Consider the following 23,148-nt stretch of genomic DNA (forward strand, 5'->3'; position numbering starts at 1 on the left):
GATGCTGGACTAATGAAGGATTTGTGGTCACCTTAGCAAGCAAAAGGAGGGTTTCATGTTTAAGAATGGAAGGAAGACATGACAGAGAAGTGCAAGAAACTACCCAGAGGAGAGTGAGTGGGTCTCATGCCTAAGGCTGTCCACATATACCACGTCAAATTCAGTTTATTGTTAGTGTTGTTGCTCTCTTGCTAAAATCCTGCTTGATTCTTCATTGTAGTGTAGAGGTGACCTTGGATTCTCAAAGGTTATTCCAGGGAAATGGAAGTTCTCACACATGCTACCCAGTTGAAAAAGCTTCAAGAATAGACTCTATGTCTATCATCTAAGAACCATATTCAAGCTGCCATGTTCCTATACTCCAGCCTCCACCTATCACCTAGAACTCCAAGCTCCCACCCTGAGAGCCTAGGCTTCTGATTAGTGAGAATTCAAAATTTCTAGGCCAGCCTCACATCTACCATGCTACTTCCTGGCCATCTTCATGCCAGTTTACCCTTCTCTCCACTGTCCACCTACCCCATTGATTTCCAACTCCAGCCCTGAGATCAGTAATCAACCCATTGATTGGGGGGACACCAGTAAATCACCTTATGATTATAGTTACTATCCCTGTGACTTCCCTGTACAAAAGACTTCTCCCCGGCTACTACTCCCCTGTGAATGTTGCCTTTTCCTGTTCAAATGTGAACTTCTTGAGGGCAAAGACTGTTTTGCTACATTATATTTATATTACCAGGGCTTCACACAGTGTCCAGAATGTAACAAGTACTTAATAAAGGTTTTTTCATCTATTCATGACCAGAAAGTTTGACACCAAGTGATGCATGACCACATCTCCCAGAAACTGTATATAAAGGTATGGTGGAGTTCCCAGCATAAAAGGACGGTTGGACCATATATTTAGAGCTAGACAAGAATTTAGAGGTCAGCCAGTCATAGGATCATGGGATTATAGAACTAGAGTTGGAAGACACCTCAGAGGCCATCCCCTTCGTTCTGTAAATGAAGAGATTGATGCCCAGGGAATTTTGTTGACTTATTCAAGATCACACAAATAAATATGTGAAGAGACAGGATTTGAACCCAGATTTTCTGGCTCCAAATATGACTGGGACCTTCATCAGTGTAAGGAATACTCACAGATAAAATCATAGATTCTTGAAGCATTACTATTCCCATTAGAAGGTAAGGTCCTTGAGAATAGGGATTATTTCACTGGAATTTATATCCCCAGGATCTAGGACCATGCCTGGCACATAGTAGATGCTTAATAAATATTTGTTAACTGATTAATGGTAAGGGTAATTGACCTAACCCTGCCAATTAGTTGGGAGCCAATTGGCTTCTTATTTCATTACTTCTTTGCACTAAATCACATCTTAGTAGCTGCACTATAGTAATTGCAAGAGACTACAACAGACCCTCTGACCAATGAGATCATGGCAGATAGACAAATATAGTCAAGCTCATCCATTATAACTTTCAAAATGAATTGGCCAACAAACTATGCACTAATACAGGAGTAGTTCAATCAAAAAATTAGTCAATTATTATCTGGATGTTAGCACATAAGCTCACGTCTAGTGTGTCTGACTTTTTGATTCAACTGCCCAAGTATATTGGTATATGTCTTTCCACAGAGCACCCTCTCTCAGACAATCTCAGTATACAGTGACGTTACGATGAATGAGGCTTGATTTTGAAAATTATTCCCCAGCTATATTTTATATTCCCACCCACTATGTTTCTAAGGTGCCTAATTCTAGGCCCAAAACTGCTCCCACAGGGACATATTCCCTCTGTCTCCCAGGTACCTAGAATGAGAACAGTACAGCAGAATACATTACAATGCATGCCTTTTGTTTAGCTAAAGACCAATAGGAGAGGTCTGCGCTCGCTCTCCAAATCCTCACTCCAGTGTGCAGTCTGCCAAACTGTGCACACAAACATTACAGGGGATTTTTAAAATGCACCAGAGACAATGTAGCTAATGTACCAGGGGTTCCCTGTTGAGGAAATCTGGAGAGAGATAGGAGGAGACTACAGATTTCTGAGTCTGAACAGAACACTGTGGGAGGGAGCACCTCATTGAGTGGGAATCTACTTTTTTTCCTTTTTTTCTCTTCTTCCCAGAGAAAGAAGGAGGGAGGAGGAGGAGAAGAAGAAAGAAGAAGGAAAAGGAAGAGGAAGAAGGAGGGAAGAGGAGGAGGGAGGAGGAGAAAGAGAAAAACAGAAGAAGAAGAAGAAGAAGAAGAAGAAGAAGAAGAAGAAGAAGAAGAAGAAGAAGAAGAAAAAGAAGAAGAAGAAGAAGAAGAAGAAAGAAAGAAAGAAAGAAAGAAAGAAAGGAAGGAAGGAAGGAAGGAAGGAAGGAAGGAAGGAAGGAAGGAAGGAAGGAAGGAAGGAAGGAAGGAAGAAAGAAAGAAAGAAATTGTGGACTCTGGCTCTATCCCTAGAAAAGCCTGTAAACAATCAGGCAGTATTTCTCTACACAATGGATGAGTGAAATATGAACCATGGTGCCAAAATCAGCAAGACCAGCAAGTGATGTGCATTCATCTCAGAAGGAGCCTGGATACTTTTCAGAAAGAACAGGGGATCTAAAAACAGAGACACCAGCTCCCATTCTGGGATGACAGTCATAAAATACAAGTTAATTTGTGTTTCACAAGATAATGTTAAGGACAGATGTTCATGGAATTTACCTCTGACCCAGCTGTAAGCCTGTGAACTACCATCACTCTAAGCATTTAATAGTGTCCTGCTCAAAATCCTGACAGGGGAAAGTCTTTCTCTGACAAGGGTTAGACTTGCTACTGTTCCCCTCCCCGCCAACCAAAAAAAATCCAATAGAATCATGCACTTCTTAGACTTGGAAAGCCCCTTAAGACGTCATCCAGTCTATCCTTTTATCAACAGATCCCAAAGGTACTGAGTGAATTACCCAGAGGCCCTAGAACCAGGACTAGAATCTGTGACCCCTTGCTCCCAGGTCAGTGTTCTTTGTTCTGTGTCACATGAAAGTGCCCCAGAACTTGAAGCTTGAAGACCTGAGTTCCCCTCCTGTATCTGCCAGGCTGTATGACCCTGGGTAAGTCAAAGGCTGAGCCCCAGCTTCCTCATCTGTAACATGAGGATAATAATACATGTGCTAATTAGTGCCCAGAGTTGTTTTGAGGATCAATGAAATAATGTACATCATAAAGTGCTAAATAGCTATTTTAGTCATTATTATTAATAATAATCAATTAAGATTTTCTGTATTCTTGGTTTCTCTTTGCCATTGTCTTTGTAAAGAAGACAATCAAATCCAATTCAATGATTTATCCACGCTCTTTTCTGTGATCTCACCAAGAAGGCAGGCAAAAACTTACCAGTACTCAAAAGGAAACTCTTATTTAATCGTGCCACCAAATTCAGAAATGTAGGAATGATATGGTCTTGGTAATAGGCTACTGGTTTCATTATATACTTCCATCTTAGGGTAATTTTTACTCTTAGAAAATATGTTCCAAGAGGAAATTATAAATAAACTGGTTGCTTTAGAATACACAATAGTTCAAATGTCTTCTCTCCATTTTTTTTTAAAGATGGGGTATCTCATCTCCCCCAGGCAATCCCTGGCTAAGCCAATGCTAACCAGCAGTGAAGCTTTAACCTTATTCATTTTCAACCTGGACCAGTTTGTCCCTCCTCAGGCAGCATGGAGAACCATCCCACCCCCCACAACCCTTGACACCAATATGGTGCCAGACAGACCTGATCATATTGTATCTCAGAAACCCCAAGCTCAAGCATTCACCAGCCACAGCCTCCCCAGTACAAAGGACTACAGGCATGCCCCACCACACACAGGGCCTCCTAATATTTTAACCCTTTTATTATTCTTTCTTAGCAATGAAATTGTGAGAGAATTATTTGGGGAAAATAATTGAATAAGAAAGTCTAAGATCCACCAAAAACAAAACAAAACAAACTCAGTATTTAAATTTGGTTTGTTGTTTATTTTTGCTCGTTTCTGTGGAAGATGAGAAGGATGAGGGATTTAGGGTGACATTTTTGCATCTTAAGGCAGTAGCACAGTGTAGCGTTCAAAGAAGCAAACTTGGAGTAAGTACCATCTGGGTCCAGATCCCTCTTCAGACAATTACTAGCTCCACGACCCTCGGTAAGTCACTTATCCTCTCTAACCTCAGTTTACTCATCTGTAAAATAGGATAATAGCACCTACTTCAAGGGGCTGTTTTAAGGATCAAATGAGATAATATATGTAAAGCACTTTGTAAACTTTGAAGTGATATAAATGTAAAATACTGTTATCTTGAAAGTAATCCTTTTTAAGCAGATTTCAACCGTGTGGGGAAAACACAGTTTTGTTCACGGCATGTCAGAATTCAGGTGTTTCACCGCAAACCTTCTGGTCTGTCAAGCCTCAAGATATTAAAGAGCACTCCTTGTTCTCAGTTTCAGGTTCAAGAAAGATGGACCAAAATGAAGGCTAACAATGACAAGAAGCAAGTTAAACTGAAACCAATCCAGAACCTTGGGAACTTTTCCAAGAGGTTGATTGATTTGGGGATGTAGGTTCTGGGAGCTCCTACTTCCTGTCATCAAGTTTATCCAACTGCTAGCTACTTTTCTGAAGGTGGAATGTGAACTTTATCAAAATGCTTAAAACTATTTTTAAAAATTCAAAATGCCAGTAAGATCCAAGGTCTATTGATTTTTCCATTTCTTATTCAGCTATACAAATGTGTCTAAGGGGTCATCCGAGAAATCTAAGCTAAAGTCAAAATCCTGAATATGTGAATTCATTATTAGAAGAGTTCAGAAATCTTAATACTATATAGTAATTCACCCATGTTTGTACCTATGGTTTGCATTTTTAAAGAAAAAATAAATAAGAAACAATCCATCCCCAGTTACACTTCTTGCTTCTCAGGTATTTCCCCTGAATGTGAACTAATGTAACCGATATTTCAAAAATGAGACAAGACAGACAGAAAATTAATTAGGGATACAGTTTACTCAGAAACATTGTAGCAATACATTGGTCAACAGTACTTAGTCTGGCTTTTTCCTAGATTAAACCCCTCTCTAGTATTGCTCTCTGAGGTGCTTTATCAAAAACAGAAAAACTGAAAATGTAAGATAATATTCTAAAGAATAAGCTGACTCGTCGTCACCATGAACTTTATATATTAAAAAAAAAAACCCCTTTGCATCATCTAGAAACACCTTAGTATGTTAACACAATATACAGAATGATGAAATGACATTTCTCTGAGGAAGGAATATGGTCAAATGTGTCAATACAGCTAATTATTTAAGACTCAAAGTTGTTGGGGGTGTTGCTGTGTGTTGGGTTTTGTTTTTTTTTTCAAAGAATGTAAAGAATTTGAACTCCCTGTTCTCAAGGTGAAATGGCATTTACTCAAATCTACTCATGAAGAAAAAGAGGTGGCAAGTCCTGAGACATCATGACAATGACAAAATTTACCAAGTTTAATATGGCAAAAGGTGAGATTATTCCTTTGGTGCTTCAAAAGTAATTGAAAACAACATTGTAGATGGTTAATTAGGAGCCAGTAAGATCTCCTTTTGCATCTCAGCAATTCTCTACTCCTTTATTTCAATATCGAGTTTTAGGTTTAAAATATTTAAGAAAGCAGAGAGGTGATTAACATAGATTTTTCAATGTGCACCATAGTTACACATTCTGTCAATAGAGTAAAAGGGAAATATACAGCGTTACAAAATACTTATTTCATGTCTCGCAAACATTCCAATAAATCCTTCACTGTGGTGTTATTCCATTCAACAGCAGAAAAGCAAAACAGAAATGAAACCCAAGAGCCAGCCCAGTTCATTTACATCTTGAACATTACCACAAGGAATCCATCTGCAGCACAGTCTCATCCTGTGGGTTTCAGGCAGGGAAAGGTCCCATTTTCTCCTGTGGGAACTTTGCCTACCCAGGTCCCACAGGGATTTAAAAAAAAAAAAAAAAAGGCAAGTCAAGGGAACTCAAACTTGGTGGGTATGATAGCCATGAGAGTTGCCTCAACCACAAAATAAACTCTTCTGGGACAAACTCAGACCCCTACATACACCCAAACAATTCCCCATAGAAACAGATCATGAATGTGGAGGGTTGAAATTACTTCCTTGTGGATACAACTTACATGACTTTTTTCAAAAAGTTTCATATATTTAAATAAGCTACAACTACCACATTCTATGAGAGCTTGGCCATCACTTTGATGACATGTTATATTGTGGTTTTTTTTTTTAATGTTGCAGCTTTTTTTCCCCCAACAGACTGTATTAAGGCAGTGACAACTAGCACAGAACACAAAGGGACCTAATAAATCAGCCAGGCTGCTGCTCTCAGAAGGACTTGGGCCAGGTGAAGGCCTCAGTGGCTAACATGCATGCTGGTAGCTCATACACTGCTACCTGCATTAGCACAGGCCGCAGAAGAGCAAGTGAAAAGACAGATGCCGCTGTACCCGTGGAAGCTATTTAATAAATACCAACAAAAAAACAAAATGGAAAATAAACCCTCTAGAGCACAACCACCTTAGGTCAACTGAATGTAATCTAGTTTATTCAACCAAAAAATATATAGAGAAAAAAATATTAAAACAAAAAGAGCAGTTCTTAACACTAGCAGTAAATAAATTTATACAATTCAGTCTGTATAATATGATGAAATAAATCTACATCTTTTCTTATTTTGGTACTTTGAATTATACATACAAACAACAATTACAGGGACTTGTTCACAATGCATATAGGTCTGGAGAATGGCTATCTGAAAACCCTCAGTGGCAGTATCGGAATGTTAACACTGATTGCCTGAAATTGCTCGTGTTTCTTCCTATGCAGAGGCCCACAGCCTTGAATGAATGATCTGCCTACGACTTTTTTTTCCTTCTTTTTTTTTTTTAAATGTATCAAACAACTGTGGCCAGTGAAAGAAAACACACCTGGCAGCTTGTCCATGTGGGTATTAGACCTAGTTTCTTCTTACTTCCGCACTTTTTTCTCCCCATATTCTTTAAATTTCTTGGTGTCCTTCATGCCCTTCTTAGAGCTACCCAGATGCAATAAAGTCTTCCTCAAATGTACAGTATTTCTTACAATATAAGTTATATGCAACGTTCAGCATTTTTTTTTCACAGCACTAGAGACCCTGTTAAGTAGGGAATATGAGTCTGAATGGCTTATTCACAAATGGGATCCAGATTCAGTGGTTGAGAACATAGACACCACAGTGAGCTCCTTTTTAAAAGTGGCAAACATCACTTTTCTTTCTGCCTTCAAATAACATATTTCCATCATTTTTAGGCTTCATGATACTGCTCCTGCAAAAATGCAAGTATAAAGGGGAGGGGGGGAAATCTCACTTTGAGACCTTTAAGCATTGAACAGGGGGGAAGTCTAACCCATGGCAGTGACCATGCTGGAAGGATGGTGAGGTCCAAAAGAGAGGCTGGATGGTGGGTGCATCGGTGTTGGAGTAGTCAGAATGTGACTAGAGTGGCTAAAAGGTGAAATATGACTGAGAGAAGACATATGTCTGGAGAGGGCGGCCGGATTAAATGAGCTGCTCTTGGGGAAGTCCTCCAGGCTGTCGTGAACCTTTTTGCATTTTTTGGATTTGCTAGACATTTTTCGGTTTCGGGTCTGGATGCCTTCCTTCTTCATAGTCAGGGGTCTGTTAATCTAAACAAAGATTCATTATATATATTTTTTTGCTTTCATGCTGGCTTCAAAATAGCCAAAGGCTCTCATACATCATCACCACCAACACCATCAGAGTATGTCATGCTGTACATCTCTCTGCATTTTGGTTTTCCCTTGCTTCCTTCCCACCTCTCACCCTCCCCCGGAAGCCAAAATTTTCGAATGGAAACTTTCAGGGTTTAGGATTCGTTTCTCATTTTCAGGGAGCAAGAGTTGCAAGTTACTATACATGAACTAGAGTTTATTGGTCAGTTCTGTCAGTATTATTTTAGAGAAATTTTTTCAGGGAACTCTGTCATTCCAAAAGACCTCATTTGAGGGACCCAATTAGGATGGCTTCATTTTTACAGAAGTTTTTTTTTCCCTTAATTCTTCTTTCAGACATTTCACCTAATGTCATCTTGCTTCCATGCTGATCAAAACAGAAACATAATTTATGACTTCAGAAGATAAATCCAATTTCATTCACTCTGAGCTGGCCCGGGCAAGTACTGATCAAGAAAGTGTATTTGCCTTGGAAACTCTGGTATCAAACCACTCAAGTACTTTTGGGTTTGGTCCTGACCTTTTCAGGATGAGTCTTACACTAAAATCTTTCTTTGGAATGTATATTTTTCTTATTACAGGTTGTTTTCAGCTCCACTGCCCTTTCAAAAAGGAATTGCTTCCCTCATACTCTCTACTAAATCTAAAACCCTCACAAGCTGCTAATTCAGCCCTGTTATATCCACTTGTTTTAGGGCAAGGATCTGCCTATCCCAATAATCAGTCAACAATCAATCAATCTATCAGTAAATAATAAATGCTTCAAAAGGCACTTTGCTAGATACTGAAATAATCTCAGCCTAGGGAATGAAAGGTCAAGGGTGGACAGGTGCTGAAAGTCCAGAGCAAAGCAAGGTAAATCTCAGTTACTGCTCCCATACTACCCTGCTCTGAGGATCATGCTACACTTTAGCCTCAGAAACCATAATCATCTCATTTCCTCTTTAAAAGAGATATTTCCTGGGATGGGGGGAGTAGTGCCAGGAGAGAAATATAATCATGTGACTAATATTTCACACACCTGGTCAAGGTCAGAGGAATACAAATGATAGTCAGGCATATGTCTATTAACGTGTAGGGCCTGACCTTGGGCAAGTCATTTAACATCTGTGGCTCTATCTATTTTGTATTATTTCCAAGAAACAAGAAGTGAAGAGGAGTAAGGAGTTAATGCTAGGGTCTGAACCTGAAGCTGTGGGAAACTCTGGTATCCCCAAGAACTTGCTCAATCTGCCTAATGTACCTTGGGGCAGAAACAGCCCTTTCCAATCCTGCTTCCTGTGTGAGAAGAGATGATATCCAAAGATTTAGGATGTACCCAGCTGCTTACAAAACTAAAAAATGGACACTGAGGAAGAGAGCAACTAAATACCAAACAGGTTCACAGAGCTAGTCCTATGTCAGCTAGTGGCAGCAAGGACAAAAATTCCAAAGAGGAGCCCTGAGCTAAGATACGAGAGATGGTCAGGAATCTGGATCTACCCACCAAAGCCCAGAAGTTGGCATGATCTCCAAGGTTGAGGACATAAGGCTTGTTTCCTCATTGCATTGGGAGAGCTAGGAGAATTGCAGCAGCATAAGTAAAAAGATCACTCCCAAAATTAAATCTCAGGACTTTCTTTCATCATCTTTCATATCACAGTCAACCCTGAGGTCTACAGAGACAGCAGCTCCCTCTTACCCCTTCTATCATCTATCTCTATCTCTAGCAAGGTAAGAATCTAGATGGGCAGTTACACCCATAGAGTAAGATCTACAAAGGCATGTCTCCATATGCTGACATCTTGATATACAGGTAACAGTACATAGGCCAGAATCTAAGTACAATATCAAGATAACACAAACCCAGATAACTAACTACAAAGTCACCTTGATCCAGTGATATAGATATGCAGATAGCTGAACACCTAGATAACTAGCAAGAAACTCATTGCATCTATGCACAGATATCTAGATGAGTAGGAGAAACACCAAGACCATGAAAATGAGAACTGATTATTTTCTCCAATCACTAAGTAAATAAAATTCATATACCAACAATTATCTCAATATGGATGCTTACTGTCATTACAGAAAGTGAGAAGGCTATTCTGGGTTATAAACTCCACAGTGGCTAAATTCTCAACATTGAGAAGATTCTTCTGTTAAGAATGCAGTTCCTTGAGAACTGTCAAAAATGGTCAGACTTTTTTTCAAACCTAAAAAGCACTATTTTAAGATCCATTAGTACTCCTCCTCCTCCTCCTCCTCCTGCTGCTGCTGCTGCTCCTATTGCTATTACTACTACTACGACTATTACCACCACCACCACCACCACCATCACCACTACCACTACTACTAATACTACATATTACCTTTGTGACCCCAGGCAAGTCACCACAACCTCTTGGGCTCTGTTTCCTCATCTATAAAATGAGGGGATTAGACTAGATGGCCTTTGAGGTCTCTTTTAGTTCTAAATCTATGACACTATGATTCTTATATTCATTCTACAGAAAGTTACTTTAATCTGTTGAAAATTGTGTAGTTAATTTCCCATAATTCTTAACACTTTGATCGGTAAAGGAAAGAAGCAGATCTACATATATGAAATATCAGACTTGGGAGGAAATACCTAAGTGAACATCTAAACCAAGCTTCCCATTACGTCTGAAGAGTTTAGTGACTTGCCCAAGGTTATATTACCTAGTGGGAGAGCCAGAGCTGGAACCCATATCTAACTTCTAACTTTCCCACTTTTCCGAGCTACCTTTGAAAAAATTAAGTAACTTAAAAAAAAAAGGAAGCAGATGGTTTTCCTATATGTCTCCTATTTGTCCTGATCCCACTAACTACAGACAAGAGCCTTCTAGAACTGATAGAGAGCCAGATCATACAGCAACTGACAAGTGACATCTCTGAGTCAAACAGGGAAAAACAGCAAAACAAAACCTACTTCCCGTGTGTGTCTGAGATAGAAGTGCCCCTCTTAAACCCAACACTCTGGTCACCTGATTTGGGGAGGACTGTCAATTCAAATATGATAATTGTTTTTGACATATTTTTCTCTCAACTCATATAGGGCAGAATGAAAGTGTGCACACACATCTCCAGAAACACAAATTTTTGTCCTCTGAATAACTCTTGCAGGGGGAAAAAAGCCTGAAAACTCACTCTTGCCCCGCAGTTGCCGAGAGTCCCCAGGATGACTTCATCAACCCATCAAATGGGGCTCCCAGTGCTAAAGCCCAGTCCCTGAGGCAGCATTTCCCCCAATTGAATTCCATGAAACTGGTATTCTACATAATGTGAACAGAAGTCCCAAGAGAAAATTTTGATCTTATTGATACTTTCCCATCTGCAATATTAAGTATGAAATCGTATATGTAAACAAAACACTATGCTTAGAAATTTTCAATGTGAAAGGAGTTAATTTCCTCTCTTTTGCTCAAAAATTTCCCAGGTTCTTTTTTTTCTTAGGGGCATTCCATCACTCTAGATTTCAAAGAACAGCATGTAAGGGTTCCATCCATTTATTTCAAGCCCAGAAGTGTCTCACAGCCAAATAAGTTTAGGAAATGCTGCCCTGGGCAAATACCAAAGGAATGGGTCTAGCATTCCTCACAGAATATTCTGCATGTCTTGCTCTTCATCTCCTTGCTTATATCAGGCAGGGATTGGTCCAACTTCTCATAGAACTTGGAGAACTGGGAGGATAGAGACCATCTCCAAAGCTATATACAAGGAGACCTACCTCACCCACAGAGGCCTATCCTCCTTCTTCAAACCACTACCAGTCCTGCCTTTGCCTCTCCTCCTTCCTTCCTTTCCTCTCTTTATTCCAAGGAAATCCCCAACATAAATGCATACCCCAGCTCTGCCAATCCCTGAAGGAGGGAGCTCTTATCAGTAGTGTCAAGGATAAGAAAGCAATAAATCTACATACACTGAACCTCCCAGGAATTAATCACACACCTTTAGCTTTCCCTCCATCCAATGGGCAACAGAATTCCCTGTAACTACAAAATGGGGCTTCTTCTAGATTACTTAAAAACAAGCAGCCATTCACACTTGAATGCAATAGCAAATGGGAACCGTATGAAAAGAGCAAAAATGGCAGATTTTACAAAGGGAGCCTGAAAATTCATGAAATTCCTTCCCAAAGGGAGAATATTTCTAGTGTACCCAGTCAGTGGAAGGAAGACCCATGAAGGCTGGGGTGCATTAGTCATCCCTGAGCAATGCCAACAGGACCCAAGAAATTCTGCTGAAAAAGCTAACAAGAAGGAGCTTCCTCTCCAAATCCCAGGTATTCTTGGTTGAGGTGGAGATGTTGCCAGAAGAGCCCTTGGGCAAAAAAAACAAAACAAAACAAAAAAAATTATGCTTTTTATCCTTCCCACCAGACTTAGCCAAGATCAGAACGGCCAAGAACCTTGATGGGGAGAGATGAAGGAGGGGTAAAATGGTGGCTCTTTAGACCAAAGCCTCTTTTTTTTTTCTGAGGTAATTGGGGTTAAGTGACTTGCCCAGAGTCACACAGCTAGTAAGTGTTATATATCTGAGATCAGATTCGAACTCACATCTTCCTGACTCCAAGACCAGAGCTCTATCCACTGCACCACCTAGCTGCCCCCCAAAGCTTCTTTATTAAGAGGTTTACTTTGGTGGTCCAGGCATACATGGCACTAAGGGTCATAATGGTCATGGGCCTGAGAAAAAATGACAGAGATTTAAAAAAAGAAGAAGAGAGAAAAACAATGGCAAATATAGGGGGAGCCCATACCAAAAGATTGAAAATAAAAACATCCAACCCCAGGAGGAAAAAAAAAGTGGGAATTACGATTATTACGAATATTATTGTTACTGATTATTATTCTGTAGATAAGACATAAGAGAAAGCACTTGAGTCTTTGTTTTGCTGGGCATAGGTATTTTCATATTGCTGCTTTCCTCAGGGTTTCTATGCATGTGTAAGCTAGTCAGGACAAAGACTTCAGATGAAATTTCTGAGACATTTCATTTCACGTCTCATAGAAGGAGCCCATTTAAAATTCAAAGCACAGTGTTAGCCATGTCTTTTACCAACACCTCCCCACCACTACCTCTGACCTACTGCCTGCCCCCTTCACTCCTCAGTCATAGAATCTTTCCTCTTGGTTTTAGGAATCGAAGCCTATGCATTGTAATTCTATTTTTTTTTTCCCCTTTGGCTTTGGAAAAAAAAAACTATGAAAAACAAGGAAACATCAAAAATATAATTGCTGGCTTCTTTTTCATTTTCCAAGGATAATCTTTTTTTTTCTTGAAAAACCAGACCAGGCACACTTAGCATATCACATTGCGACATTGCATGTTGTGTTTTCCAAAGCAGGTTAAGTGGATAATGTTGTTCTGTGTGTCTAAACCTCTCCCAACTTGGCATTTATGTGGCTAAACTATATTGCTTATAGTTTGGACCTTGATGCAAGGTCCTTTTTTTTTTAATACTAAAAACAGGAATGCTCCAAAGTGGGTCCTGGTACTTTCATTATATCTTTTAATATTTGAAACATCTATGATTTCACTCACCTGGGAGCCCTCGCTGTTGCAGTTCATGGCCCCTCCACCCCCTAGTAGATGGTATTCATGAGTTGCTGTGGCCTCCTCAAAAATCATTACCCAGTGACCTCCTGTCTCTGAACATTAATTATAACTAAACAGGAATGATATGGGGCCAATATCCTTACCCAAAGTCAGTTTCATTAACAGGGAAGTCAGAAAGGCAACAGGAAAGTTTAGCACGTACAGTCACAGCTGCCGACTAGGTTCTTTGAGGCTACATTTCCACTTACATTGTGCAGTTTATAGTAGAGCCCACAGGCGTTACACACGGGATCTCCATTGGCATTTCTCCTCCACAAGGTAGTAGTGGTGGTCTGACAGTTTGCACAGGACGTACCTGCTCTTCTGGCTGCAGACTGGGGGTGGAGAGAGTGGGTAGAGGAAAGAGAGGGAAGAAGGCAAAATACGTTAAGACTTAAAAAAAGAAGAAGAAATCGTCATTGAAATCAAAACTAGCAAGTGGCCCACATGAAAGTGATGCAGATCCCCAAAATCGGCTTAGATAAACCTAAGCAGAGTTAATTCATACACATTAGAGGACATGGGTCTGACGATTTTTGACTTTAACCTCATATTTGGTCTGAGGTAAGTGGGTGGGGTCTGGGGGGGAGGGGTAACCTTGCAGGGAATATAAAAAGCCATCCTTGACATTAGAGGAGAGCCACTGTCCTCCAGACACCCCCCAAAATGCACTAGAAAGTTACTTTTCAGGGGCCTGCAGGCCACAGAATGAAGTTTCACATCCCCCCATTTCTTGGGTCCTGGCCTATACAGCTGCTTCCACAGCAAAGTTTCCAATTAAAATCAATATAAATAAATGCTACTAAGCAAATGGGCACGATGACAGTGAGGGAAACCTAAGGCCACAATTCTATCCAGCTTGAGACATGTAAAACAAAAGAACAGGAATGTAAAAAAGCCTAGGTAACCAAAAGGACAGTTTAAAAAAAAACAACAATCATCGATGTATCTGGATGAAGGTAGCCTATTTTCTCTAACTCAGGAAATCCTGAGTCAGGCATCCTCCAGTTACTTGTCGATAAGACTTCATAATCTTCTGAGTCCACTGTTGAAAGTGGTGTCTCATGCAGCCTATGCTTTCAAACTATACTCCTTGCTACCCATGAAAGACAACCAACCCTCTCACCCTTCTACTGATTTCAGGCCAATGACACTAACTAAAAACAAGGAAATTTGTTACTCAATAAAAACATTAGGTCTTCTTGAGCCAAACAAACTGATTTTCTTTCCTCTTCCTCCCCTTTTTCCCACATTTCTTCCCTTTTCTCCTTCCTCCCCAGCCCTACCCCCATGCCCAAACAACCTGATATATGCCTAGGCATGCCAATACATTTAGTAAACCAATTGAGCCATTCCATTAAAAAGTATTAAGTACAGCATCACAGGCAATGCCCATGCTATCTATTTGAATCAAAGGAGGTGTTTGTAATACATGTAGCACAATGTCTGGAACATAGTAGGAGCTTAATAAAACCTTAATAAAAGCCCTAGATTCCCTGATTATGTCATTACATTTATTTCCCTTTAAAAGGATAGAATGATGGGCCTAGAGTCAGGAAGACTCCTCTTCCTGAGTTCAAATCTGGCCTTAGACACTCACTAGCTGTGTGACCCAGGGGCCAAGTCACTTAACCCATTTTGCCTCAGTTTCCTCATCAGTTAAATGATCTGGAGAAGGAAACAGCAAACCACTGGTATCTTTGCCAAGAAAACCCCAAATGAGGTCACGAAGTGTCGGACTTGGCTGACAAAATGATGGAACAACAACAAAAGGATTCTTATTTCAACTATTTTTTAAGTTTCTAAAACTATTTAACTATTTTGTTTTTCATTTCTAACTCCTTAGTAGTACTGGAAAGGGGCCATTTTCTGTCTTTGGCAAAGAAATATTATTTCTTTAAAATGCTCATCACTTTCTGCACCTTTAAAAGAAGTTGTGGGGAAGGGGAGGTACTAAGCTATACACTTGAAAAAATCTACTAGACTCAACATCTCCCTCTTCCCTAAGGTTCCTCCCCCAACCCCCACAAAAAAAAAAAAAGGCGGGGAAAGACGTAAACCATAGCGGTTAATCAAGTGGATTGTGTTCCAGGAAAATCAAGTTACACTATAACAACCAGAGAGTGAAGCTAGATTGTCTGTGTTCAACATTACATCAAGAGAAAAGTTAGACTGCACGTATGAAATTGCAAAAAAAAAAAAAAATGGATAAATCAGTAGCAATTTTGACTTAATAATTTGCTCTTCCTTTCAAAGTCACTAAATTGCTCTGTACGTGAACACCTGATTCCTTAATGCCTAAATATCAGTCACATAACTTTAGAAATGTGAGTTTGCTCCCCAGACAATACTGATCTAGAAATTAAGAGTCTCAAAAAATATCATCTTTGAGAAACTTTGCGGATGTGTTGCTAGCCAAGTTGTGTGGACTGTTCACATCCCAAGAGCACTGGAGTCTTTTAAAACTGTCGCTTCAGAAGGGACCAAGCGTTAATAGTGACCTCCCCAAGAAATCATTTAATATAGACAATCTTAAAAAGAAAGTTACTAAACAAATCAAAAGTACTATTTTTCATAATTATCATGAATTTCCCTTGATTATTTTAAAAATAATTCTCAGAAGTTATTAGTACATTTATGGTCCCTGACTTTCCCACACCAAAAGAGTTTGGTTATTACATGTTATTATATGGATATAAATATTATATTTTACAAATATATAATGCTAGCTCAAAAAAACCAAGAGTTTGGTTATTATAGCATTATTATATGGATGTAAATATTATATTTTACAAATATATTAGGCTAGCTAAAAAACAAAATAGTTTATTATATTATAACATGAATGTAAATATTATATTTTACAAATATATAGTGCCAGCTCAAAAAAAACCAAAAAGTTTAGTTATGATATATTATATGAGTGTAAATATTACATTTTACAAATGCATAATGCCAGCTCAGAAAACAAACACAAAATAAAATAAACTTCAAGCCCAAACCAAGGCTAATATGGATAATGACATGAATACAGACTGCAAAAATGCCTTCTGTCTTGCAGGCTTTACATTTATGTAGAATCTCTTTTACAAGTCATACTCTTCAGCCTCCTTAACAGCAGGCAAACTGCATTAATATTACAAGTAGTTCAGCTACTTTCTGGTTGTGAGAAATTCTGAAAACTCTGGTGGCACTAAGGAAAAGAAAAAAAAAAAGCTATGATTCTCCCTTAAGGGATTACTTATGTGTCTTGTATTAGTTTATTTAAGGGTCGACACATGTCTTTCAGAAATGCTCTATTATAAGCTTGGGTATATTTCTCCAAATCTTAAATGATCTGGATGGGGTGGAGTGGGGGCAGAATAGCAAGCTAGGGCCACTATAGAGATGGGGGAAAGAGCTATATGGAAGGGAAGAGAGAAGAAAACAGAGGTTCTGTAGGTCTAGCAGTTAAAATGTCACTCAAGGATAAGCAAAGTCTGAATAGGTTTCACGTGTATGTCATTTCTAAGGAACTAAAAGTAGAAATTTCTCCAGAAAGGATGATTAAGAAAGCAATGACAGATGAAAATGTAATAGCAACTGAACTTTAAAATGAAAATCAATTATTACTCAGAGTTCCCTTGCTTTCTTGGGGAAGCTGAGTCAAGGCAAAATGACAAAAAAAAAAAATGTCTTCCCAACCTGCAGTTTGTACAGACATAAGTTAGAAAGAAAACATTCAATTTGTAGGTAACCCTGGCATGTGTGTATGTGAATACATACACACAAACATACTGTTACACACATGCACATGTACATGCATACCCACACACACCTTGTTTTCTTCTTTTTTTTTTCTCACTTTCTGCACTTCAAGGGTATTAAAACATTTTAGGACAAGAGGGTTTTTTTTTTCAACCAGGGCCAGGTTTTGGGTGATTCAGAACATTCTTTTGTGGTGTGATCACCCTCATTTTACGCTAACACCTCCAGCTGTTTTTTTCAAATCCTTCTAGTTCTGATCCGTTCAAACATCTTAATGTTTGGGTTGGGGAAGCAGAGCTGTTGTTTATGAGTTATCTCCAGTGCTCAGATATCCGGCAGCTTTTTCCTAGGAAGTTAGCTTTGCACATAAGAGAAAGGAAAAAAAAAAAACCCAAACCTGTACGTGGGGGGTTGAGAGAGTTGAAGGGAAGACTGACAGAGAAAAGAAAAAGTACGAAGATCTATGCCTTGCCAAAAAAATCAAAGCTTTATGAGCACTTCCATCCCTAGAAAGTTTTTCCTTCTTCTAGAGAGGATGTGAAAGATGTTGGTTGATGGGAAGTGCAACTACTTCTTTTAAAAAAAAAAACACTACAGAGGCCATTTTTTCCTTAGATTTTTGGGGATACTAATTCATCTATTGATCTGCAAGGGGAAATTCCTCCTCCTCCTTTTCTGAGTCTTCAGCGATCATGAATGTCATCACCACTACACACACAAAAAAAATGATCCCTTGTCTAGTTACTTTTCTGCGGTTGAAATTTATCATTTGTTAAGTATACTTTGTTTTTCCTACACCGATCTATTCAGTGTTGTCGATACATCTGAAGTCAGGACTACAAACAAACCTCCCTTAGATATTTTCTGGGTTACGTGTCCCAGTTCCAACGATTATAAATGGCAACTATGGACAAATTACTTAATCTACATGATTCTCTGTTTCCTTAGAGGAAAGTATTTTATAAACTTGAAAATATTATAGAAATGAAAACTAATATTATTAATTAGAGGTGTTAAGGATATTGGCACAGGTCTGCTTTTTCTGCAGTACTCTTAATGAGCAAGAAGTTAAAAAAACACACACACGCAAGTTAATGGTATGTCAAACAGAAAATGAACCAAAATATTAATGATCTAAATTTCTTTATTTTTCCTAGTTATGAAAGTTAGGGGAAAAGTAATAACATTTCTCCCAGAGGAATTTCTGTAGTGAGGAATCCTCAATTCCTAATTCCACAGAGGAAGGAAAAGACCATTTGGACTTGATGGCTGGTTGATTATTTATAAACCAACTAACAGACAAATAGACTTTGAAATCATATTACATTATGGCTATGATTAAATACCCTCTTTAAGATTCTTGCCTTGGAACTACCTGCTATTCCTTCAGTAACTAAACCTTTGGAAGAAGTTCACCTTATAATGTAGTCTTCACCATAGGGTAAAGTATTATACTGAGCTTCTAGCATATTTTAAAGTCACCCATTCTGGTCCTGTAAAAAGCAATCGTCCTAATAAGGCACAGACCCAAGATTTAGTAACCTGGCAGATACATTCTTAATAAGTCTGATATGGAAACTGAGAAAGAAAAATAAAAGGGACCCCTTTCCTGAGTAATCTAACATGATTTCGGGCTGTCCTGCCAATTTCCTAAAGAAGAAAAAAAAACAACTCCCCCTTCCTGAAGGGAGGAAATTAAAAACACAAAAAGGTTAACGATTGGATCAATGCTTCTCCACAACTTACCAGCCTTCGCTTGGGCTTAATGAGGGGTCGGTTCTGTCCATTCATTTTGTGGTAGAGTCCACAGGCGTTACACAGGTAGTGACCAGTACCATCTCTCCTCCACAATGGGGTTGAGGTCGCCCCACAGTTTACACACTCCCTGCCTTCTGGAAACAAGATCACACATAAGTCACTTATGGAAAACACACATGAAGGCTAAGTAAACTAGGATGTGGGCTGTGAAGGGAAAATTGGGAAAGGGTTTTTTCCCCATTTTTGGGAGGGAATTTCCCCAAACTCTTGTTGAAAATATTGATTACCTGTTCCTTCCTTGTATAACTACTGTTTCACTCACACATATAAACACTTCTCAAACAAAAATTGCATATGGCTAAATAGTAACAGAACTTTGCTCTTTTTGGGGAGTGGGATGAGGATATTAGGGAACCTGATGGGAAAGACTGAGTCTCAACAAAGAGAAAAGCAGATTTCAACTTAAACTGTTTTCTCTGAGAAAATTCTAAATCCAAGGAAAATTTAAAAGTTCAGCTTCAACGTCTCAAAATAAAAGGAAGAGAGAATGGGGTGACCTATTTTCATTTCTGGTTTTCAGATTAGCATATGTTTATACATATCAATTAGATAGCACATATTAGATAGGAAAAATAAAAGATGAATGCATAGATAAATGGATAATAGATTCATCTACTGATTGATCGATTGAAGGAGTAGTTGAGAGAAGCTAAACAGGCCTTTGGATTCATATTGCAATTAAACTGTAAACTCCATTGGATAGGTGGCAGTAAATTAAGAGACTACCCCAGCCCTAGTAATATTATTTATCTATAGACTTTCCAGTGTTAAGGTTTGCACTGGTCACTTAGCTGGACTCAGAAATAACTAAACTTTAACTAAAAGCCTGATAGGAAAAGGGTAAACTTTGATTAAGGGGGGACAGAGAAATTTCAAAGTGGGGTTGATGAAGAAGAAAAAAGAAAAGTCAAGGGGGAAAAGGGGTAGTGAGAGAGAAATCCAAAAGGAAGAAAATGAAAACCAAGAGAACTGTTGTTAGAGCAAACTGCTGAAGGGGAAGAAGGGCCATAGGGGTAACTGGTTAATTTTAGGCTAAATGGGCAAAGGCTTCTTTGTTGTTTGTGGAAAAGTAAGTCAAGCAAAGCCATGTATTCATTGTTGACCCGATGCGAGCCTAAGAAAGACACAAATATGGAGACGTATGTAATAGGAGAGTTTGTGGACTAATTTCTTTCCAGCTAAGTTGCAACATGACCTTTTAAATTATTTTCACTAGGGTGACCGTAGCACTTTGGTCTCTTGGTGACTTCGGTGGATTTTGCAGCCAGTTTCTCTTACCCCTTCTTGTTGACCTCTCTGACCCTATTCCTACCCTTGTCTTGGGTTCTTGTTCCCTTTGGGTACCTGCCCCCGGCAGCCATTTCCTTATAGGATTGAGAACTAATCATCAGTGATCCTAAGTGTCTTCAAAGGTTAAGATGATTAAATTTGAATTATTTGAGAGTAAGGGAAGTCTGGAGAACCTCTGAGGGTCAAAAGCAGGGGTGGCAAACCTGCAGCCTCAAGGCCACATGTGGCCTTCTAGGTCCTTGGGTGTGGCCTTCTAGGTCCTTGGGTGTGGCCTTTTGATTGAGTCCAAGTTTTACAGAACAAATCCTTTTATTAAAGGGATTTGTTCTGTGAAGTTTGGATTCAGTCAAAAGGCTGCACTTTAAGACCTAGAGGGCCACATGTGGCCTCGAGGCTACAGGTTCCCCACTCCTGATCAAAAGGTTTTGTTTCAAGAAGGAAATAAACAAATAAGAGTGAAAAAAATCACCACGAAAATATGAAGTAAGAGCTAGAGGGAAATTTAGGAAAACTAGATCCCTGAAAGGGAGAAAGGATGATTTGGCATCTTCTTTTTTGGAAACAGCATAGTCCAAACTTGGGGGAAAGGGAGAGTGTACCTGTGGGTATTTCTATTTCATTCACTTTCAATTCCAATTCCAAATTGATGGGGGAGAGGACAAACATCTAGAAAACTAGTAACCACTTGTCCATTTTTAATCAGCCTAAAAGGATTTTATTGTTAACTTTTATTGTTTGCTTGCCTTTGTGCTTTTTTGTTTCGTCTTGTTTAAAAGGGATTGGATTATGGGAAGTAGTTGAGTTTGTTGAGGACTTTATCTCTAAATTTATTTCTAGATCTAAAATTCTACACTCCATAAGTCTTTGGGGGGGGGGATGCGTGTGGTTTTCCTTCCCCTTAGGGTGTTAGATTCTAAGATTTTTAAAGGATGAATTGAGTTGTATTCATAGGCATTTTATTTTGGGTCTTAAATGTAAAGGGATTGAGAAAGTGGGTGTGCACAAAAAAACGAAAAAAGAAGGGATGGAAAGAGGTGGGGTTTAGTGACTCTTGGAGCTGCCACAATAGCCCTCAGGGAGGCAAGGGACCTTTCAGAGCCCACAACATAACCAAAATTCCTAGGGCTTTTTCTTAGGTTCCTCCATGTACCATAAAGTCTCTAGGCACAGAAGAGACCCTATGCAAATATCTGTCTCCGAAGACAACCTCTCCACAACTCATCTCACTAAGGTGGTAGTCAAGGACACGACTGTTGAAAAGGCCCACTTAATTTCTGGTCCTGTAATAGGAAGCAAAAGGCTATGCCTGACCTATCACCTCCTCAAATCTCCAAGTTTGAGCCCTCCCCCAGCTCAGCCCTAATAGGAGTCAGTGATCTCTGAATATTCAAGCAGAATGGGTACATTAAAAGAATCTCTGACATGTTTTGTCTGATTTACTTTATTTTGGGGGGATAGGAAGGATGACAGCTTCCTTTTCAGGGGGAACTGCTGAGTGTTACATTGGGGGAGCAGCTGATTACCTCTTCCAGTAGTATCACATTAAGCCTTGGCACTAGTGGGCAATTCATTCTCAATTCATTAGGGGAATGGGGTTTGTTGGGGTTTTTCTGGTTGCTGTTGCTTATTTCAAGTCTGTGGCTTCTTGCAAGTTACCAACTTTTTTTTTTTTTAATAGATGATGAGACTCTCTTGGGCCTTCTCTTTCTTTTTTTTTCCTCTTTTCTCTGTTTCTTTTTTTTTCCTGTGCTTTGGGTGAACAGCTTACAATGACACCTCCCTTTAGGTGTCAGAACCACAATGCTGCAAGGCCTCTTGACATTCAACAGCCATTTTCAAACACCAGTTGATTTTTGGTTTGGTTGCTTGGAGGGACCCAGAGGCCATCGAACCAAAATCAGAGAGGGTTGGGAATGGGGCTGGGGTAGGGTTGGGGTTGGGGTTGGAGACTGAGGGAACAGCAGAAGGTTTAGCCCAGGAAGGGGGAGACTAGAAATGACCCATACAAAATAGTTTAGTCTTTTTTCCCCCAAAGGTGTATTTGAGTACAAACACCCAGGCATTTAAAAAAAAAGAAAGCCATAGCCACCCTAACCACAATTTCAACCGTTCTTCCAAAATACTGCAGCCCCTCTCTTTCTTTTCTCCTCCTTTAGTAACTGCATTGACTTTGTGGAGATTTTTTTTTTAACAACAACGACAGTAAAACTAAGTGAATCCCCTCCCCTCAAATTTCCTACCTGCCTTAGAGGGTCTTCCCACCATAGAGTCCTTTGAAACAACCTTTCTCTCCAACACTGTCCCATAACCTAGATGTCGAGAGGTCCTACTTCGGGTTTTTGTGATTGTAGAAATGGGAGAAGCGGGAGGGAGGGAGGAGTAAAAAAAAAATCAGGCTGAAATTGAACCAGGATACAAAAAAAGTAGGTGTTCCTAGTTTTGGTTTATGTTAACCACAGCCTTCTTTTCTAGATAATCAGATAGTCCTTAGAGAGGCAAGCACAAAAATGGGGTGGGGGTGGGGAATAAAACAAGGGAGAGGAGACCAAGAAGGAAAAGAGTGCTTTGGAGAAATATAGGTCTCTCTCCAACCCCTCCCTCCAACCACCAGCCCCAGCAAGGCAGCCTGGGGCATTGACTATCTACAACTATCTATCTTTCTTCCCCCTAGAGTGGGGACTTCCATACCATCTCCCAAAAATACAGGAAGTTGCTGGCCTTAAAAATCAGCCCCCAAACTCAGCTCCTCTCCCTCCGGATTTTTAGTATCTCAAGCTAAGATTCTCTCAAATAAACCCCTCTCCAACAACTTGATCTCGAAAGGGTCCTTTTTCAAAGCACAACAGGTCACTCTAGGACCGGCTGGGTTCATGTTCTCTCTCTCTCTCTCTC

At 39.5% G+C, this 23,148-nt stretch overlaps 1 protein-coding gene across 3 annotated transcripts in view; it reads right to left on the minus strand.

Annotated features, from left to right (window-relative positions):
• Nucleotides 1-5,007: 5,007 nt before the first annotated feature.
• Nucleotides 5,008-23,148, minus strand: part of GATA3 (GATA binding protein 3) — a 24,723-nt gene continuing 6,582 nt past the window's right edge. For 2 of the 3 annotated variants that reach the window (XM_027838626.1, XM_027838627.1), the window contains exons 4-6: nt 18,895-19,040; nt 13,611-13,736; nt 5,008-7,731 (exon numbers count right to left, since the gene is read on the minus strand). In XM_027838626.1, the coding sequence (XP_027694427.1) occupies nt 7,447-7,731; nt 13,611-13,736; nt 18,895-19,040 (557 nt within the window). In that variant the 3' untranslated portion in view covers nt 5,008-7,446. The remainder of the gene's footprint in view (nt 7,732-13,610; nt 13,737-18,894; nt 19,041-23,148) is intronic. The other variant, XM_027838629.1, reaches the window with a different exon arrangement.

This window comes from Vombatus ursinus, unplaced genomic scaffold (assembly GCF_900497805.2).
Source record: "Vombatus ursinus unplaced genomic scaffold, bare-nosed wombat genome assembly UNPS02014830.1, whole genome shotgun sequence".
Classification (NCBI taxonomy): Eukaryota; Metazoa; Chordata; class Mammalia; order Diprotodontia; family Vombatidae; genus Vombatus; species Vombatus ursinus.